We start from the raw sequence: 18,584 nt of genomic DNA, 5'->3' as shown, positions 1-18,584 counted from the left end.
CCGGGTTCAAGCGATTCTCCTGCCTCAGCCTCCTGAGTAGCTGGGATTACAGGTGTGCACCACCACAGCCGGCTAATTTTTGTATATTTAATAGAGATGGGGTTTCACCATGTTGGTTGGCTGGTCTTCAACTCCTGACCTCAGGTGATCCACCCACCTCAGCCTCCCAAAGTGCTGGGATTACAGGCATGAGCCACTGCACCTGGCAAGACTGCCATTTTATTCCCCTCCAGTGCCTAATGAATGTTTGATGAAGGATGACAGGGCAGCTGGGGCTTTCCTGTGAATCCAGAAGCCCTCACACACCCAGATCTCACTTGAATTTGGACAACCAGCCACTCACATGACCTTACATGCCTGAGTTTGGACAGGAATCCTAGCATCTAGCCTGATCTCCAGCAAATGGATTGGGGAGGACCCACAGGTGTAGGTAGAGAAAGGGGCATAGCTGGTTATGGGACAGCCCTGTAGGTGCTGTGTTGGTGTGCGATAAACCTGTTCCTTTTCTGTGCAGTATGTGTGTACATTTGTGTTTGCATATGTGTGTTGCATGCATGCTTCCTAACAAACATATGGGAGTGCCCGGGAGTAGAATTCACTAAGTACTGAAAGAAGAATGACGCCTTGAGTACAAAACATGAAAACAAAGGCACACAGAGCATTTTTCAGTTACCACCATACAACTAAAACAGAGTGTTCTCTGCACACACACATGCACGCGCACACACACACACACACACACTTATACCTACTTCCACAACGGAGTTGAGGTAGCTTACAATTAAAGATTTATTCGTTCAATCTAAAAACAAGAACAATGGCATGAAATGCAGAGGTAATGTGGTAAAAAAAATTTAGGCTAAGGTTCATGGTTGCCATTGAGCGCAAACTTCAACTTGGAGCTTCCTGGCAGCCAAGGCAGAAAGGGAAACTCTGAGGTGCTGCATATCTTATCACCTAGTGGGAGAACCACAGAATTATAGAACGGTAGTGCTGGAAATGATCACCCCACCTTCCCATTTGATAGACGAGGAAGAAGAGGCCCATAGGTGGGAAGTCATAACCTGAAGTTAACAGCAGCCACTCAGTAGCAGCACTGCGACTGGAATCCGGGACTCCTGAGTCGCAGCCTAGTGCTTCTTTGACTTCAGTTTGCTGTACAAGGACACATGCCAGATTGTTCAGAGGCTTTTCTTTGTATAAAGGCAGCAGGGTGGGTGGGATCTTCATGTGCGTCAGACCTCTGGGTTGAGCCCTAAGCCTGGCAGTGCCCTGGGGGGGGTAAGGGGGTGGTGCTGGAACCCCCTGTCTGCCTCTGCTGTGTTTGTTCAGGGCCCATACTCAGCTGGTGGCAAGCCAGGTGCCTGGCGTAGAGTGGTGGTGGGGACAGGGACGGGGCAATGGGGGCCCCAAGATGGACTTTTCCTGGGAAGAAGCCTGGGGTTTGGCCCTGCTCCAGGGGGCTGCAGGGGCCTCTCTCTGCTGTCTGGGATTCCAATCTCTGCAGCTGGTGTCTGAAGACAATAAGACAGAGGCCTCCCCGCCCTGGGCCACCCCGCCCTGGCCCCAGATGGGCTGCGGTTAGCGAGGCCTCCGCCAAGACAGTTGGTTCCTTGCACAGCCCGGTCCTCAGGAGAGGCCTGTGCTGAGTGGGCCCAGGCTGGGGTGGTCCTGAGGTATGACATTCAGACCGGGAGAACAGTGGGGACCTCGTGGTTGGCTGTCCTCCTGGGGCTGCACAGTGGAGACAGGCCTGCGGTGCAGAGCTTGGAGGCACAGGAGCGGGCGTGGGGGTTGGCGTGGCATCTGGAAGGGAGCTCTCGGAGCCCCTGGGGTGCCAGGGGTCAGAAATGGATGGACACTCCAAGCCTCAGGACCTGCAGATGTGAGCATAGAAGGGGTCGTGAGGATACCCTTGCTGCCTCCAATTTACTGGGGAGGATATTGAGGACCGGCCAGGCTCACCTAGCTCATGTCTGGATCTGGGCAGAAAAGCCAGAACTGGGTGCGCAGGGTAAGGCCCCAGGACAAAGGAACAGGAGAAGAAGGAGGGAGGAGGTGGGCAGCCCTGCTCCCACCGGTCGCTCACCCGCCTCTCACCATTTCCATCTTCAGCCCTCAAATAAATCCCTCAGCCTGACCTTCTTCCACTCCTGTTCCAAAGACGGTGCTAGCTCTGCTGGCCTCTCCCCCGCCTGGTCATCTGTCTTCCCCAGATAACCCACATCTCCTCCTCCCTCACACTCAGCTCCAGCGAGCCCGCGCCCCACATTCCACTCCCCCACATGGCTCCTCCCTCCACTCTAGACCCCTTTGCCAGGCGCTGGCCACCTCCTTCCCTCTTCGGGGTCCCTCCCCGCCCATCCCTGGATCCTCTGTTCCAGAGCCTGTAGGGACATCTTCCACTTCCACAGTCCCACCATGGGGACCTGGAACCCACAGAGACACAAGGAGAACCCCAACAGTCACAGTGACAAAAAGAAAAAGAGAAGCCATCTCTCTCCGCGCCTCCAGTGGCTTCTCCCCTCCCCCCAGCTTCCCCCACAGAAAACCCTGGGAGGCTGAGGAAGGAGCGGAAAGACGGAGCTAAGCCTGCAGGAAATTAAACATGAAATGAAAACAAGCTCCTCTGATTCATTCTCTCATCCTGGCCCCAGTCTCCCATCCCAGGCCACTGATAAAGAGGGATCCCATTTCAGCAGCACAGAGAGGAGACCCCATCTGTCCTTGGCTCCCAGTGGGCAGCCAGGGCCTGGACCCTAGGAATCCCTGGAGGAAAAGGGGCCCTGGGAGGCCAGGGCAGGGGCTGAGACCCCAACCTGGGGAGAGGGTCCGTTTCTAAGGAAGAGGCTTCTCCTCCCCCAGTCAATGTGTGTGCACACATGCACGTGCGTGTAGCCACACTAGTGAGTACGCTCGTGCACGCACACACATGCTTAGGATTAGGGAGGGGAAAGTGAGTTGGTACAGGAGTGGAGAAACATAATAATGTACACCCCTGCTCACCCCCACCCTCCTCACAGTAACATGAGATACATCCCCATCTTCCTTGACCTCTTTCCTCTAGCAAAAGACAGTGAGAAAGGTCAGGAGCTGTAAGGAAACAAATGGGAAGTACTCTAAACATTCTTGGACTGCATTTCCCATCTATCTCCCCTGCTGCGACTATGAGGTACCATTCGCCATGCAGAAACTGAGGCCCTTGGCAATGCCAGTGCTCCTATGAGCCTGTCCATTGGCCAGCTACACTGGATGCCCAAAGAGGCCAGGCAGCGTCTGTGAGGAAGCACGTCCACACCTCCTTCTCCCCTCCTCGAAGTGGTTCCTAGGAAGCTCAAAGGCTCTGAGGCAGAGGAATTTTGAGAGCTGACTCCTATATTTAGCTCAGCAGCTGCATTGGTCGTGATGGATAGAGAAATGTTTCCACCTGGAGAGCAGGGACTGGACCTCAGGAAAGTTGGCTTTCTTGATGCCTGGGCCTGGAAGGGCCTGGCAAGGCTCCTTATGGCTCTGCAGCTGAGGCTGTTGTCATGGCTCTGTTCTCCCGGTCTGCAGCGTGCTGTCTGAGGTGTGCCCACTTGCATCTGAGTCTGCAAAGCCAGCAGACAGGTGCACATCAAGCTGGCAGAGGCCTCCCTCTGAGGAGCACCACGGTCCATCTCTGAATCAGCCTAAAGCCATTCCTGGCCTGGAAGCTGATCCCTCCTCACTCTCCCTCTCTCATCCACCCCGTCCCCATCACCCCTTCTCCAGATCCTAAGTCATGGGCCAGGGGTAGGGCAGCTCTTGCTCTTGAGCCTTGGGAAAGTTCTCAGCCTTCCAGAAATGCTCGTGCAAAGGAAAAGGACCCAACACTCCCCATCGCCAAAAACCCCAGTGCTCACAGCTGACTCAGAGACCTCCCCTCCCCCGTTGGGCTCCCAATCAGGCCAACATCCCATCCACTTGTGCTCAGTGACGGGTTGGCCTCCACTTCCTCTCACCATCAGGCCACGCTTCTACACAAGATTTTATAGCAACTGCCTCTACAGACAGCACCAAGGGAAAAACCCTTCACTTGGCAGTCAAGGCCCCCTGCAATCTGACTCTGTTTCTTTCTCTCCCACCGCTTCCTTCAAATTGACCTCTTTAGGTTTTTGGAGTATGCCTTGGTGTTTCTAAACCCAGGCCTTGGCTTTCCTCCTTTCAGCCAACCATTCAAGGCCCAGCTCCTGTACCTCCTCCAGGAAATCTTCCCTGACTGCCTCTGTTGCCCAGCAGAGCCCCTGTTCTCCCTTTAACACAGGGGAGTTCTGAGCTGGGAGACTGTCTCCAACAAGAAGGCTGCAGACAGGATGCAGGGAGGAAGGCATTCTGAATCTGGACCAATAAGCCTTAGAGAGCCATGAACCTTTTGGAAAACTGTGGCAAAACTGTGTGTGATTGTCTAGGAGAACACATCTGGAGGAGCATTTGTAGCTTTTATCAGCTTCTCCACAGGAGTCTGGTTAGATGACTGCTAAGATGACCAGTGACTTGTTTTATAGGTGGTGACACTTGGCTGCTCTAGATTCTGAAGCTTAGAAAAATAAAAGTTCTGGCTCAGGATCACGCCCATGGCTAGTGGGGGTAAGATACCTTCCCAGCTCAGAGTGGATGATTCTAGATTGTCAGCTCTTGAGGACAAAGACCAAGGTTGATATTTATGTGTGGCCGCACCGCTTCCCAAACGCACTGCAACTGATGGGGGGCTCAAGGGAACAGTTTGCACTGCCTGAAAGTGAGGCCTCCAGGCGGGCGTCTCACCCTGGTGACAATGGCTTTTTCGCGTCTTGTAGGTCTGGTTCCAGAACCGAAGGGCCAAGTGGAGGAAGCGGGAGCGTTTTGGGCAGATGCAGCAGGTTCGAACCCACTTCTCCACTGCATATGAGCTGCCCCTCCTCACCCGAGCTGAGAACTACGCCCAGGTAAGTCCCGCCCTGAGCTGCCGCCACCGATCCCCAGCCCCTGGTGCTCTGAGAATGAGCCCCTTGGAGGAGAGCCCAGGCACCCCGAGATGACTTATGGCTCCAGGCTGCCCTTCCGTCTCATTCCAGGGGTGTGCCTGTTTATACCAGAGTGTGGGAGGCCCAGGGTTAATCTATCCAACTAATCATTGAACCAGGCTTGGCTGAACTTTAGGGAAGGGAAGGTTGGGGCAGTGAGAACGGCTCTTTCCTCCACTAGCTTTGGCCACTTTTGCTGTGGGCATCGGAACCAAGGCAGGCAGAAGGCCACCAGGCCCTCAGATACCGCTCGGAGGGTCTCTTCAGAAAGCGAGCACTGAAATCTCCAGGACTCGTGGCCAAGTTGGAATGAGCTTGGGATTCCGAGTCCAGGGACTTAGGTTATCTTTCCAGCTCCAGGTCTTTCTCACTTTAGGCAAGTCTCAAATCTCTGAGCCTCAGTTTCTTCACCTGTACCTTGGACATGGTAAAAGCATCTGCTCAGCTCTGTTGTCAGGCAGTTGTAAGGTCTAAATTCAATCATGCAAAAGTATTTTGTGAATTGTACAGTTTCAAAAAGCTTGTGTGCCTGTGCTCAGCTTCTGGGGCCGTGTCCTCCCCTCCCCCCAGAGCATTTTCCCTAGGTGTCTGTCAGCCAGTCCCCTGTTCTAGTGTGAGATGCAAGGGATGAGAAGTATTGAGTCACATCAGGCACATGGGATGCTTGGAGAGATGTGTTTTTGGCCAAGTCCAAGTCCACTCCTGACCCCCACTCAGCCTGCCCAGCAGAAGTGGCTGCTCCCTACCTGCTCAGGCCTCATTCTGGCGTGGCCTCTGCCTCAGCTCCCAACCCGGCCCTGCTCAGCAGCCAGCCAGTAGCACGGGCACCCCTGCCTCCTTTACTTCTCCCTGACCTGGTTCTGTGCTAGCAAATGGTCTCTGGCTCTCCAACTAGACCAGCCCTCCGTTCCCTCTCCCCCAGCCCAGGATTCATGGGGCAGGAGGGCAGGGCACAGGCCTGGAGGTGAGGCTGAGGAATATGGGGTGTCTCACACAGGCACCATCAGCATCAGCTCGCACTATGTTCTTCCATTCTCTTTCTCCCCTCTCCCTCCCTAAACTCAGCCTCCCTCTGTCCTCCCAGGATGGAACTCTAGCTCCCTCCTTGGCTTTCAGCTCTGCTGCCTGAGCGCACAGCTGGAGGGAGAACCCAACACAGGGCCCTGTTCACCCCTCCTACCCCCACCTCACCTACAGCACCACATAGTGTGTGCTCAGACCTCTTCCGAGAGGGGGTGATGGAGGCCAACCGGTCCCCCTTCCCCTGCACCGCAGAGAGAAATGCGGTTCCCTCCAGGATGGGGGCTGAGCTCTTTCTCCCTGCTTTAAAATGCCTCCCTCGAGTGTGCTCCAGACACATGCAGGAGGGCAGGCCAGCAGAAGCCCACATGAGGTAACCAGGAATCCCGTGTGCATAAGCTGAGAGGTTCCCGGGTCTCCCCCACACCCTAATTCTATCTCCTTATACGTGCCTAGAAGGTAGAGGAAGATGGGAGCCCCAGGTGAACGTTGGGGAGGGAAGGGAAGCCCAGTGGCACAGATGGAAGATAAGATGGCCAACTCATCCCTGCGCATGCCCTCGCCCCCTTGGCACGAGGAGGTCCGGTCTCAGCTCTGGCTGTCCACTCCTGAGGCAGCCCCTTCCATCCTGAGTTAGTTCTGAAGCCTCCTAGCTCAGGCCCTGGAACCTCAGCCACTGACCCTTGGTTTCTGAGAGGTTTAGGTCCCTGCCGCCCACCTCACCCAACCCCTCCATCTTCCCTGCTACTGGTGGGGGCCCAAGGGAACCTGCGAGGCCAAAGCTCTCCGAGTTGAGGTCTGCTCACCTTGCTCAGGTGCCTATGGATGTGAGGGGCCTGCGGAGGAGCTGGAGGTGAATGAGACACAGCTGCCATCCGCAGATGGAGGCCAAGTCTACAGTTGAGTCTAAAAATAGGAAGGCAGCTGGGGGGTGCTGGGGTGTCACCCTTCCACTGGACCCTTAATGAAGCCTGAGGTCACTCTTTAGAACTGAATTTCCCTCTGCTGCTAGCCTGGCCCTGGGAACAGAGATGCCAAGGTGTAAAAGCCACCCCTACAGGGGTATCTGGATGTCCATCAAGGCTAAACACTCAAGAGGGGCTTCATGGGAAGGATGGACAGTGAGGGGAGAGGTGCTCTGGGGGAAGGGGCGAGCCCCTTCCACACCACACCTGCCCGCCAGCCGGTGACATCTCTCCCTTCCTCTCCCAGATTCAGAACCCGTCCTGGCTCGGCAACAACGGGGCTGCCTCACCAGTGCCAGCCTGCGTGGTCCCCTGCGACCCGGTGCCTGCCTGCATGTCCCCTCATGCCCACCCCCCTGGCTCTGGGGCCAGCAGCGTCACCGACTTCCTGAGTGTGTCTGGGGCTGGCAGTCACGTGGGCCAGACGCACATGGGCAGCCTGTTTGGAGCAGCCAGCCTCAGCCCAGGCCTCAATGGCTACGAGCTCAACGGCGAGCCGGACCGCAAGACCTCGAGCATCGCGGCCCTCCGCATGAAGGCCAAGGAGCACAGTGCGGCCATTTCCTGGGCCACATGACAGGGCACCCCTGCCCCGTCCCCACCTCGGGACACCATGGGCCACGCCCATGTTTTCCAGGCCCCCAGCCTCCCACTCGACTTTCCTCTTAGGAACCTGGCCTGGGCCAGGGGCCTGACCCTCAGCACTTTCAGCCGCCCCAAGTCTGAGGCCCCGTGGACTGCTGGGAGGGAGGGGGCAGCAGGCCCCTGGCCCCTCCCTGGCACTGAGGCCCTGACCCCTGCTCCCGGCCACAGGCAGTGGAGAAAGCCAGGTGGCCACGTTTTTCAGCTTCGCATCCATGATAAGCTGAAAGCGCTTTCTTGCTCCCGCCCACTCCTCTGCTCTGCCGAGTTGACCATGAGTCAATGCTAGATTTCCATGCAGACCCAGCAGCCTCACCAGCCCAGTCTTGTCCATCCTTCCCGCTCCTAATGGGGTCCCCTGGTCACCAGGCCGGTGGCTGTGTGTCTGAAGCACAGGCTGCCCTGCAGAGCCAGCCTCCTGCCCTCCCATCTTTCTCTCCCTGAAAGCACATGGAATCCGACCTGCTGGGGCCAAGGCACCGGCCTCCACCTCCCCCCGAACAGTGACGAGTCTGACAGAGCCTGGCTGACTGCATCCTGGCTGTCCCCTAGGCTGGATACACCTGGAGAGAGTGGGCAGAGGATGACAGGAGCTGGAGCCGAGGACCCCTGCTGCCATCTAGCAATGCCAGTCCCCAGGGGAGACACGGGCCAGCCCCTCACTGGACACTATAGGGGAGGAGCCAGACCTGAGGGAGGCTGAGAACACGGATGCCACAAGGGCTCCCATGGTGCTAGAAGAAGGAAAGGTCCTGGGAGAGGGGGAGGCATCCGGGTGGGGCGTGGGCCCGGGCAGTCCTCCCGCTCTCCGGCCTGCCTGGCATCTGGTACAGTAGGGAGGTCTGGGCAGCTTTGTTCTCCATCCAGAGCCCAGTCAGGTTCCCTCCAGGAGGATGTGGAGGGGCTCGTCTCTTCCCTGCCCTAGCCTGGCCCCTCCCTGGGGCTGCTCAGCAGTGTCCCGGCATGGAAGGACTCACAACTTCGGAACACATAAGCTAGAGCTTGGGGGCCGGGTGGCAGAGGGTCAAAAGCTGCGTGCAGGCTTTGCTAGAGGACGTGTGGCCATGCTCGGCCTCCAGGCCCTGCTATGGCCTCAAACTGACTGTCCTCCCTGCCATATCTGTCAGTGTCATCGCTGCCCAGAGCCTTCCATGGCAGATGGGGGCTCTGTGTCCCTCCAGGCACTAGGAGGTGTTGCTCTTCTCCACACAGCTTTCCACACTCCGTCCTTACACTTCTTCCACAGGGACCAGGACTCTCTGCCCTCTCTCCAGCCTGCGGAAGGGCTCCTGGCCTGGGCTCCTCGGTGTGGCTTTGCTATTGCAAATGGGGCTGTCAGGATGCCCTCCTGAAACCAGACTTCCTGCCTCCAGGAAGCGGGGCTCCGTGCCTGCCTGCCCGACCCCTGTAGCTTGGGTCTGGCCCTGAGCCCCAGCCCTCACCTCAGCTGGGAGTACACAGTAACCGTCCAGAGGCAGGCCTGTCAGATCCCAGGTGGGGGGTCCCTCCAGCAGGCAGCGCCCCGCATTGAAGCGCTCGCCTTTTCTACCTTCTCCCTTGATTCCTGTCATGGAGTAGGGCCAGGCCCACTAGGCTCAGGGTCGTGGACACAGAAAGGCCTCCTGGGTTGGGCTGAGGGTAAACTTGGTGTTGTTGAATGAGGGTCTCTGGGGTTGGGGGTGACAGTCTCCCGCCTGCCTGGTGTTCTCATCTGCTCTAGAAACCAGGCTGAGGAAGGGTCTGGCTGTGGCCTCCCTTAATGAGTCAGACCTCTTTGTGAACCGTAGCTCTAAAATTGATCTTATAGAGGTGAAAGGGTCTTGGACATTGAATTAAATGTTCTTGGAGGCTTGGCTTTAAGTGTTTCAAATATTTGAGGATTTGGAGTGACTTTTGGGAAGTTTTTTCTAGTTCTGAGGCTCGCTGAAATGACCCAGACTCCCCCAAAATCTAGCCAGGGAAAGGAAGAACTTAAGGCTGGGAACAGTTTCCCCATTTCTCCCCACTTTCCTTCTGAAATGCTCATGGCTGAGGAAGGATGGGGGAGGAAGGAACTTTCACCTTGGGTCTTTCTCACCCATGAGAGAATCAGGACAAAGAGGAGGAGAGCCAGGTAGCTCCAGAGTGGGCCACGAGGGAGAGCAAGGGAATCAGGACAAAGAGGAGGACAGACAGGTAGCTCCAGAGCAGGGAGGGAGGGAGAGTGAGAGCTTTAAGGGGGCTCTTCCGCAGTGGCCCCCGGCACTCAGTTCCTCCATGCGTCTGCTCTCTGGCTGGGCTAGACCCAAGTCAGGCAAATTTCAACCCAAAAGCTTGAGAAGAAAAGGCATCTATTAGAAGACTCTGTGGCTATGGCTGCCTGTCCCAACACACCCAGGAAGTGTCTAGGATTAAACATGCCAATGTGAAACATTCCTGTTCATCTCGTCAAAGGCAGCCACGTACCCCAGGCCTGTCCTCCGTGGCTTGGCCCAGCCCTTGGGGGCCACCTAACCACACTAAGTATGATAGGACCACCGAGTTGGGAGGAAGCTTAGAAACCCTCTAGTTAGTCCAGTCCCTTCACAACAGAGAAGACCCTGGCCCAGAGTGGAGACATGACTGCCCTGACCTGTATTTGCCCTGAGACTAAGCTGAGAGAGGAGCCTGGGACGTGCCACCCAGGGTGTGAGGGCCTGGGCTTCGTTGGCACCAGGGGCGGCCGGTGCTGCATGGAGCTCCCCTCTCCAATGCCTCATGGGCATTCACTCAGCAGCTCAGTTCTCCAGAAGAGAACCTTGGGGCCCAGTCCCTTCCCAGACAGGTGGCTAGGCCCAGCCTTCTGCACTGCAGAGCAGGGGGCCACTGCCGTGTCAGGTCCTAGGATGACTGAGCAAGTCAGGGCAGCTGCCCAAGGCCATCTGGAGCTAAAGCTCATGAAGGCAGGTGGAGAGAAGCATCTACCTGCCACGTGGTTCATTGCTATGCGAATAAGCTAAGAGAGGTGAGGATTTCCTTTGGATACCTGCCTAAGATCTCAACAGAGATGGCAACTTAAAAATGAAGTCGTGGGTAGCCGGCAGATGGATGGGCAGCCTCCCCACACTGACAGCCTCCAGTCCCTGCTGGGCACAGGTCTCAGCATGGCAAGGCTTGACACTAAGGTGCTGCTACTGCCCTCCAGATGCCAGCACTACTCCTGGGGCATGGGAGCGAGGGCTCTGGGGGGCACACAGAGAGGCTTGTCTCCAAGGCTGAAATAGCACTTGGAGGACATGGGCTTTTAGAACTTTCCTTGAATTCTTTTAACTATACTTGATTCTCAGCGCTCACTACCGTGCCTCCAGCTTCGGGAAGCACGGTGGCCAGGTTAGCTCAAAGACACTGCGACGGGGTGGGTGCAGCAAGTGTGGGGTGGGTCCCCAGCACACACAGCTGTGATCACACTGGACCCAGCTCCGTGCCCCATCTCCTGTCATTTCGGCTGGGCAGACAAGAGGGACGCTTCCATGAAAAACTACGTACCCTGCTTATGCAGTCATTCCCTCCCTGGGCTAGACAGTGGGGGGCCATCTTCGAGAACCTGAAAGACACGCAGGGGTTCCTGGTCTGTTTCATGGCCCTTACTGTCCAGTGCAAAGGCAAACAGGCCTAGCTGGGGGAGGATGGTTGGTAAACTGGCCCCCAGGATAATACTCTGTGACTATCCAGTTAAAAAATAAGAAGGTGACAAAGACCCATCAACCCCACTTCACTTCTTTCAGGATGCTGTAGGGAGGAAAGGGGCTTCCATGACCTAACCTCGGCCTCTCCTTTCTTCCCTCTTCACTCACACACATAGAGCTAGGCCTTTATACTACTGATTTTGAAGGACAGTTTTCAATGTCTAATCATCTGTTTAGGTGTGCAGTGGTTGAAAAAAGAAAGCTGAGTGCTAGAAGGAACATGAACCTCAACCAATACTTATTGTTCTCATTGTAAGATATTTTAACCCTGTATAAATGCAACTTTTCCTTTAGCTTAATGGCCTGGGGTGGAATATTAAAAATATATATTAAAAATACAGTAAAAATCCAGAAAAATGTAAAAAAAAAATGAGGTCGGTTCCATAAAGTTTTACTGCCTATACCACCATGTAACTACATTATAGCAAAATATTAAAAGAAACGTTCTTGCCTTTTAAAGTAAGTTATTGCACTTACATCTTTTTTGGGAGAGGAGGAACACGGATGGGAAGGAGACATAGGGGCCCAGGCATGGGGCAAAATGGAGTGCAGAGGCAGCCGGGCACTCCCAGAACACCCTTTGCTGGCCCAGCCCAAACTGTTTGGTTGTTGTTATTTGCAATAAACTCCTTCTCCTTCCTCCTCTCAACTGGAATCTGTCTGTTTTGTTCCTGACTTGTGACAGATGAAATGTGATCAGAGGGGCCTCTGAAATCTCACATTAATTGAAGTCGGCAAAAAATACTAACAGTGCCCTTTTGAACTGCTGACACAGTACAGAAGGGATTACCAGGGCTAGATGAACAACAGGTGGCCGGCTGATGCTCCTGCACAAAGAAGGGGTGCGTGGCCTGTGAAGGTCTGGGACATACCCAGCCCCCTTGTCCCAGAGGACCTGTCTGCACTGCAGGGAAGCTAGAAGGGGGCAGGGGGTACCAGAACCCACTTCTCAGGCAGCCCAAAGGGTCGCAGCAGCAACTCTTTGCCTCCCCTGCATCTGGGGTGTGCTTGGCACAGACTGTGCCGTGAGGTCTTCACAACCAGCACTGCCAGCCCCTCGGTGCCACTGAGTACCGTTCTGTTCCCAGGGGCTGTTCTGAAAGCAGGAGAGCCAGAGCACAGAGGTCCAGGCTGCTTGACACCAGGAGCACAGGGCGGACCTCCAGGAGAGGCGGGTCCCAGTTCTGGCTCTGCTACTGAGTGGCCAGGGGAACTGTCCTTCCAGGACGTATGGCCAGACAACTTTTAAAGCAAACCTCTGAAGACAAATTATGAAGCAGAAGGAACCCAGGTTCTACTGTCGTATAGGTGTTTCCTTGCTTTCCAGCACGAAGGTGACTCAGGAAGAGGCAGTCAGCCTCCAAGGGACCACTGTGTGGACAGGGAGTCATTTTTGTTGACCAAACCAGCTGAGTCTAAGTTCTCACATCTGAAGGATAGAAACAAGCCCTGTCCCTGCTTAGCTTACCGATGGAGGGGGGAGGATTAAGTGGACAATGTCCATGCATGGGCTTCGTAAGCCGATGTGGCATAGTGACATAAGGGACAATGATACTCCCAGAGAATGACATCTCCCTCCAGCTCCCAGCTGTGAGTCTGATAAAACAACAACAACAACAACAAGCTCCATTTTATCCTCTCTTTCCAACTATTTGAACATTGTTCTCTTGGAACCACATCTCAGATTTGATACCTGTGTCAGTGCATTCACATTCAGTATAGACCCAACTGGGTTTTAGGTTGACCTGGGCTGGGAGCTTGTTTTTTTTAAAAAATGACACCTGTCCTATATTAGGGCTCAGGGTCATGGTAGCACTTGGACACTCCACACCAAATCACTGCCAAGTCACAGGGCAGGAATTGAAGCAGAGAGGGAGAAAAGCCATGTGCAAACCACATGCGAAACCACGGGGTGTTGTCTCTACCTCACACCCCTGCTTCTTCCTGTGGGAGCTGAGCACCCCCCAAATCCTTCAGAGTCCAGATGAGCGCCACTGCTGAAGAGGAAGACTGGCCTGATGTGTGACTTAGGCATCACGGGGGATGCAGGTAGCCCACCCCTGGGACCTGTGCCTCCGAGTGGTCTCTGGGGAGAACAACGACAAGGCCAGGGCCAGCAGGGCCTCCTCTGACTGTGGACTACGGCTCAGCCCTTCACTGGGTCTGACCACCCAGCACAGCTTGTTGTTCCCCAAGCCATCTAGGCCTTTTCACCTGGCCACACCACTGGACTTGCTATCTCTTCTTAGAGTGCCTCTATCTCCTCCCTAGATCCCCTCCAATGCACCCAGCCACTCTGCAGTGTATCCTCCAAATGATAGCACCCTCTGTGAAGCTCTTTCTTAAGCCCATGCCCTCACCTCAACTTCCACCCCTAGGTCAAAGGCTGCCCCTCTGGCCTCCACAAAACTGTTTGTGTCATAATACCATGATGGCACATGATACCGTATATCTATTTATCCATCTGACTTCCTCACATCCCTAAAAGGCTCTTCAAAGAGGAGACAGGCTGTGTTCACATCCGAATGCCTGAAAGAATAAGAATGTTAGGTAATGTGCGAATGAGTGAATGAATGGGAAGGTGAGAATAAAGAGATGCTCTGTTTTGATTAAGGGTGGGAGGAGGGAGGCCAGAGGACACTCAGGGATTCGTTTTACAGACAGCTGGAAGCTGACTCAGCCCACTAGAGATCTTCCTGGAGTGTCAGAGCCTCTGCTTGACCATGAACCTCATCCACCCCATTCCTCCAGGGTTCACATGCATTCAAGATGAGCTGTGGCCACGGCAGTAAACCTGGCCTGTTTATTTAGTGTTGCCGGGGTTGGGACAGCACAGGTCAGCACCAGGCCAGCTCCCCAAGATGGCGCAAGAGGTCCTGTGTCCAAGAGTGCACATCTGGAAGCTTCTCAACTTGTCCCTGGGCTCAAAGCCCACTTTCTCCAGCATCCCTGGATAATCCTCATGCCCTTAAGCCCTCCACTCTCAACTCCAGCTTCAGCGACTGGCTGAAGACAGCTTCTTTCCTGCCTTGGTGCCAACCCCAGCAGAAACCACTCTTGCCTTCAGCTCATCACCAATCCCATTGTCCCAGGTCTTGCTACAGGCAACACAGCCAACCCCAGGGCTCCACAAGCTGGCTGGGCCATGTGACAGCAGAATCTTCAATCTGGCGAGCAGGGCGTGGAGTGGTGGTGGTACCTCTCCTTCCACAGGTCTAGACTTGCATGCTCAGCAGCTAAGGAACAATAGGCTCTCCACAAATAGCCAGTTCCCCAAAATAAGGCTGACGGCAAACTGTGTATGTGCACAAGTGAGAAGATGCAAGTTAGCGCCAGAAGACAATGGGGTGTGAGAGTTGAAATTTTCCCAGGAATTCTGTGTGATTCCAAACAGATTTTTTTTTAAGCTCAACAAAGACCAACAGGCTTGAGGAAGGACAAACCTCCACAGGGAGCTTCAATTTATGAGCATGTGTACACCATGTGTTAAGGTGTTGCCTTAACTAGTTGGGAGAAAACCCACTGTACTGCCTGCATGAGATCTGCCTGGAACCCCAATCAGGATGTGGTTCTTAGATGTGCAGAGGACACAGTGTTCTTGCCTTGCCTCCTGGGATTTCTCTTTGGTTGCATCACAAGCCCCCTCTCTATCCCTTCTCTGTCCTCTACCCACAGTGCACCTCTGTAATTTCAAGGCGCTTCTGGAAAGGAAGGGGCTCCCTGTAGCTATGATAGTAGGGCCAAGCTACACCATGGGAAAGAATGAAAATAAATGAGAGTGTGTATGTGTGTGTGTGTGTGTGTGTGTGTGTGTGTGTGTGTGTGTGTGTGTGTTGAGAGGACAGGGGAAGGGGATAAAAGCCTAAGGAAGAATGAAACACAAGGCAAACCATAGCTCTTCTCCAAGATAGATATGGACAGAAAGCACTGTCCAGTTGAAAGCATGGGAGAGCACTGGCCAGGAACCCACGTGGTGAAGCAAGAGACAGGAGACATGAGTTTAAGATCTGACTTTGAAACTTAACCTCTGTTACCTTCGGCAAGCCACAAAAATGCTTTCATTTTCAATTTTTTCTTCTGTAAAATGGGGATAACCAACTGTTTCCTGCTTATCTCATCAGGTGGTTACAAAGTCCAAAAGTTAAAATATTTGAAAATAGTGAAGAGTTGTACAGTGGGGGAATCATGCACACTGGAGGCTGGGAAGGCCAAAGGGTTGACTTCCATCCAAGTGGCTAAGGGCAGGGTGCCAAACATTGGATAACTGCTTCACAAGAGTGACACCATACTATGGAGCACTGGGAACATCCGATATTATGTTTATCAGATTGGCGGGGGTGGGGAGGCAGTGAGGGACCTAGGGGAGAGTAGTGTATTAATCTGCTTGGGCTGCCATAACAAAATACCACACAGTGGTGGCTAGCAGACATTTATTTTCTCCTAGTTCTGGAGGCCAGAAGTCCGTGATCAAGGTGCTGGCAAATGTGGTTTCTGGCCTCTTTCTGGCTTATGTTAATAGAAGACTGCCTTCTCTCTGTGTCCTCACATAGCCCTTCCTCTGTGTACACATGTAGATAGGTCTGGTGCCCCTTCCTCTTTTAAGGACACCAGTCTTATTGGAGTAGGGTTCCACATTTGTGAACTCAACCTTTATTACCTCTTTAAAGGCGCTATCTGCAAATGCAGTTACATTGGGGGTTAGGGCTTCAGTATATGAAGGGAGGGCACACAACAAGCAGTGTGGCTGGTATGTGTTATAGGGGTGAGAGGAAGGCACAGAAATGGACAGGGGGCTGCTTTTCCCATCCCCATATCCAAAAGGGTCTCAGCATTCCCAGCAGCCTATCTGGTTCAGTGCCCTTTCACTTTCTACCCAGGCTACTGCTAAGTGGTTACATCTAATTCCCAGTCTCTCCCTGGTCCACTCCATCAATAATAGGGATGCCAAAACCCAGCTCTGATCCATCCTTTACCAGCACATTAACCTGAACACCTTCACACAGCCTACAGACTGGAGTTCCGGCTCTTTCATATAGCCCTCAACTCCTGTTCAGCCTTGCTGTTTCTAATTCCCCAGTCTGGGCTCTGTGCTCCTGAAAACCTAGGACATCCTTTATATTTTCCCATCTTCTTGTTTCCTTTCACTCCCCTCAGGTCGAATGCCTGCCCCAACATGCATCTCTATTTGCTAAGGATTTTGCAATTATGTTCAGGAGGGTTATCGGTCAACACACCCCTGTCCACCTAATGCCCATCTTCATATATTAACTCTTCACAGCCCCTTCAAGTGCTACCTCTTTGACCAAGTCAGAAATAATCCTACTCTCCCTCCACAGTGGGGAATGTGTGCAATTTGCCCTTTGTCATGCACTGCCTTATACAGCAGATAGGACTATAACTGATTAATCTCCTGTGTTTATCAATTCAACGATGAGTTCCTTGAAGGTGGAAAAGATGTCTCCTTTGCCTGTTTATCTGAAGCACCTGGCACGGCATCCCTCACGTGGCCAGCATTTAATAAATGTCAGCCGCCTTGCTGGCAAGTCTGCATTCCATACCAAGAACGCACCAGACTGAGGCAATGGGACTGGAGGCATTCTAGATCCTGAGGCCCTAAGTAAACACCCAGGTTAAGGAAGGAAAGATATACCAGTCCAGGATAAAACCAAGGAACTGAGAAGATGATATTTTTTAACCATCAGCTTTTTTTTTCTTTTTTAAATCAACACTTCATACATATAGTATGTACTCTTTTGTGTCTGGCATTTTTTTTTTTTTTTTTTTTTGCTCACCTGTTTTGGAAACTCATCCATGTTGTGTCACTCAGTAGTTCAGTATTTGTATTGCTGAGCTGTATTTCATTGTATGGATATACCAGAATTTGTCTATCCATTCATCTGCTCTTGAACATTTGACTTATTTCCAGCTTTTGGCTATTCTGAATACAGCTGGCTATGGACATTTGTGTGCAAGTTTTTGTGTGGATATGTTTTCTACGTTTTTTTTTTTCTTTAAACAATCCCGGTATGGAATTTTGTCAAATGCTTTTTCTATATCTAGTGAGACAATCACACAAATATTCTCTTTTACTCTATTGTGAATTACATTGATTTTCCAACATTCAGCCAACTTTGTATTCTTTAGTCTTGCTGTATCAATCTGCCAATATTTTGTTAAGGATTTTGCATTTATGTTCAGGAAGGCTACTGGTCTGCAGTTTTCTTCTTGTAAGGTTTTTATCTGGCTTTGGTATCAGGGTAATAATGGCCACTTAAAATTAATTGAAACATACTTCCTCCCCTTCTATTTTCTGAAAAGGGTTTGAATAAGATTGGTATTATTTCTTCCTTAATTGTTTGATAGAATTAGCCAGGAAAACTATATGGACATAGGTATTTCTTTGCAAAACATTTTAAATTACAGATTTCTTTAACAGATACAAGGGTATTCAGATTTTCCATTTCTTCTTCAGGCAGTTTTGTCAATTTGTGTCTTTCACGGATTGTGCTCATTTCATGTAAGTTACAGAAATTATTGTTATAAAGTTCATATTTCTTAGTCTGTTTGGGCTGCTATAGCAAAATATCTTAGACTGGTAATTTATAAACAATAGAAATTTATTGCTCACAGTTCTTGAGGCTGGAAAATCCAAGATCTAGGTTTTGGCAGATTTGGTGTCTGGGTAGGGCCCATTCCTTATAGATGGCACCTTCTAAGTGTCCTCACATGGTAGAAGGCACCAACGAGCTCTCTCTCAGGTCTCTTTTATAATGACACTAATCACATTCATGACAGCTCTGCTCATGAGCTAATTACCCACCAGATGCCCCACCTGCCAACACCAGTGAACTGGGGATTAAGTTTCAACACATAAACTTGGAGTGGAGTGGGGTTGTGTGTGGGGAGGCTCACAAAAATTCAGATCATAGCAATGTATTATCCTTTTAATATGTTTAGAATCTGTTCCAATGTTGCCCTCTGATTCTTGATACTGGTAATTTGTATCTTAGTTCCTTTTTTTTTCCTTTAGCGGTCTTGAGCAGTTATTAATCTTTTACAAAGAACCAGTTTTTGATTTTTTCCATTGTTTTCCATTTTCTACTCCATTGATTTCTGTTCTTATCTTTATTCTTTCTACTTACTTTGGGTTTATTTTGCTCCTTTTCCTAGTTTCTTAATGTAGACTTTTTTTTCTAATTTAAACTCTTCAAGCTATAAATCTCTAAGTA

At 52.2% G+C, this 18,584-nt stretch overlaps 1 protein-coding gene across 1 annotated transcript in view; it reads left to right on the top strand.

Annotated features, from left to right (window-relative positions):
- Positions 1 to 12,004, top strand: part of ALX4 (ALX homeobox 4) — a 50,296-nt gene extending 38,292 nt beyond the window's left edge. The window contains exons 3-4 of the mRNA XM_016920714.3: positions 4,818 to 4,946; positions 7,257 to 12,004. Coding sequence (XP_016776203.1) covers positions 4,818 to 4,946; positions 7,257 to 7,586 — 459 coding nt within the window. The 3' untranslated portion in view covers positions 7,587 to 12,004. The remainder of the gene's footprint in view (positions 1 to 4,817; positions 4,947 to 7,256) is intronic.
- The last annotated feature ends 6,580 nt before the right edge of the window (positions 12,005 to 18,584 follow it).

The sequence above is a fragment of the Pan troglodytes genome, chromosome 9, assembly GCF_028858775.2.
Source record: "Pan troglodytes isolate AG18354 chromosome 9, NHGRI_mPanTro3-v2.0_pri, whole genome shotgun sequence".
Lineage (NCBI taxonomy): Eukaryota > Metazoa > Chordata > Mammalia > Primates > Hominidae > Pan > Pan troglodytes.
The sequence above is the reverse complement of the archived record's forward strand: the minus strand, read 5'-3'. Positions and strand labels throughout refer to the sequence as shown.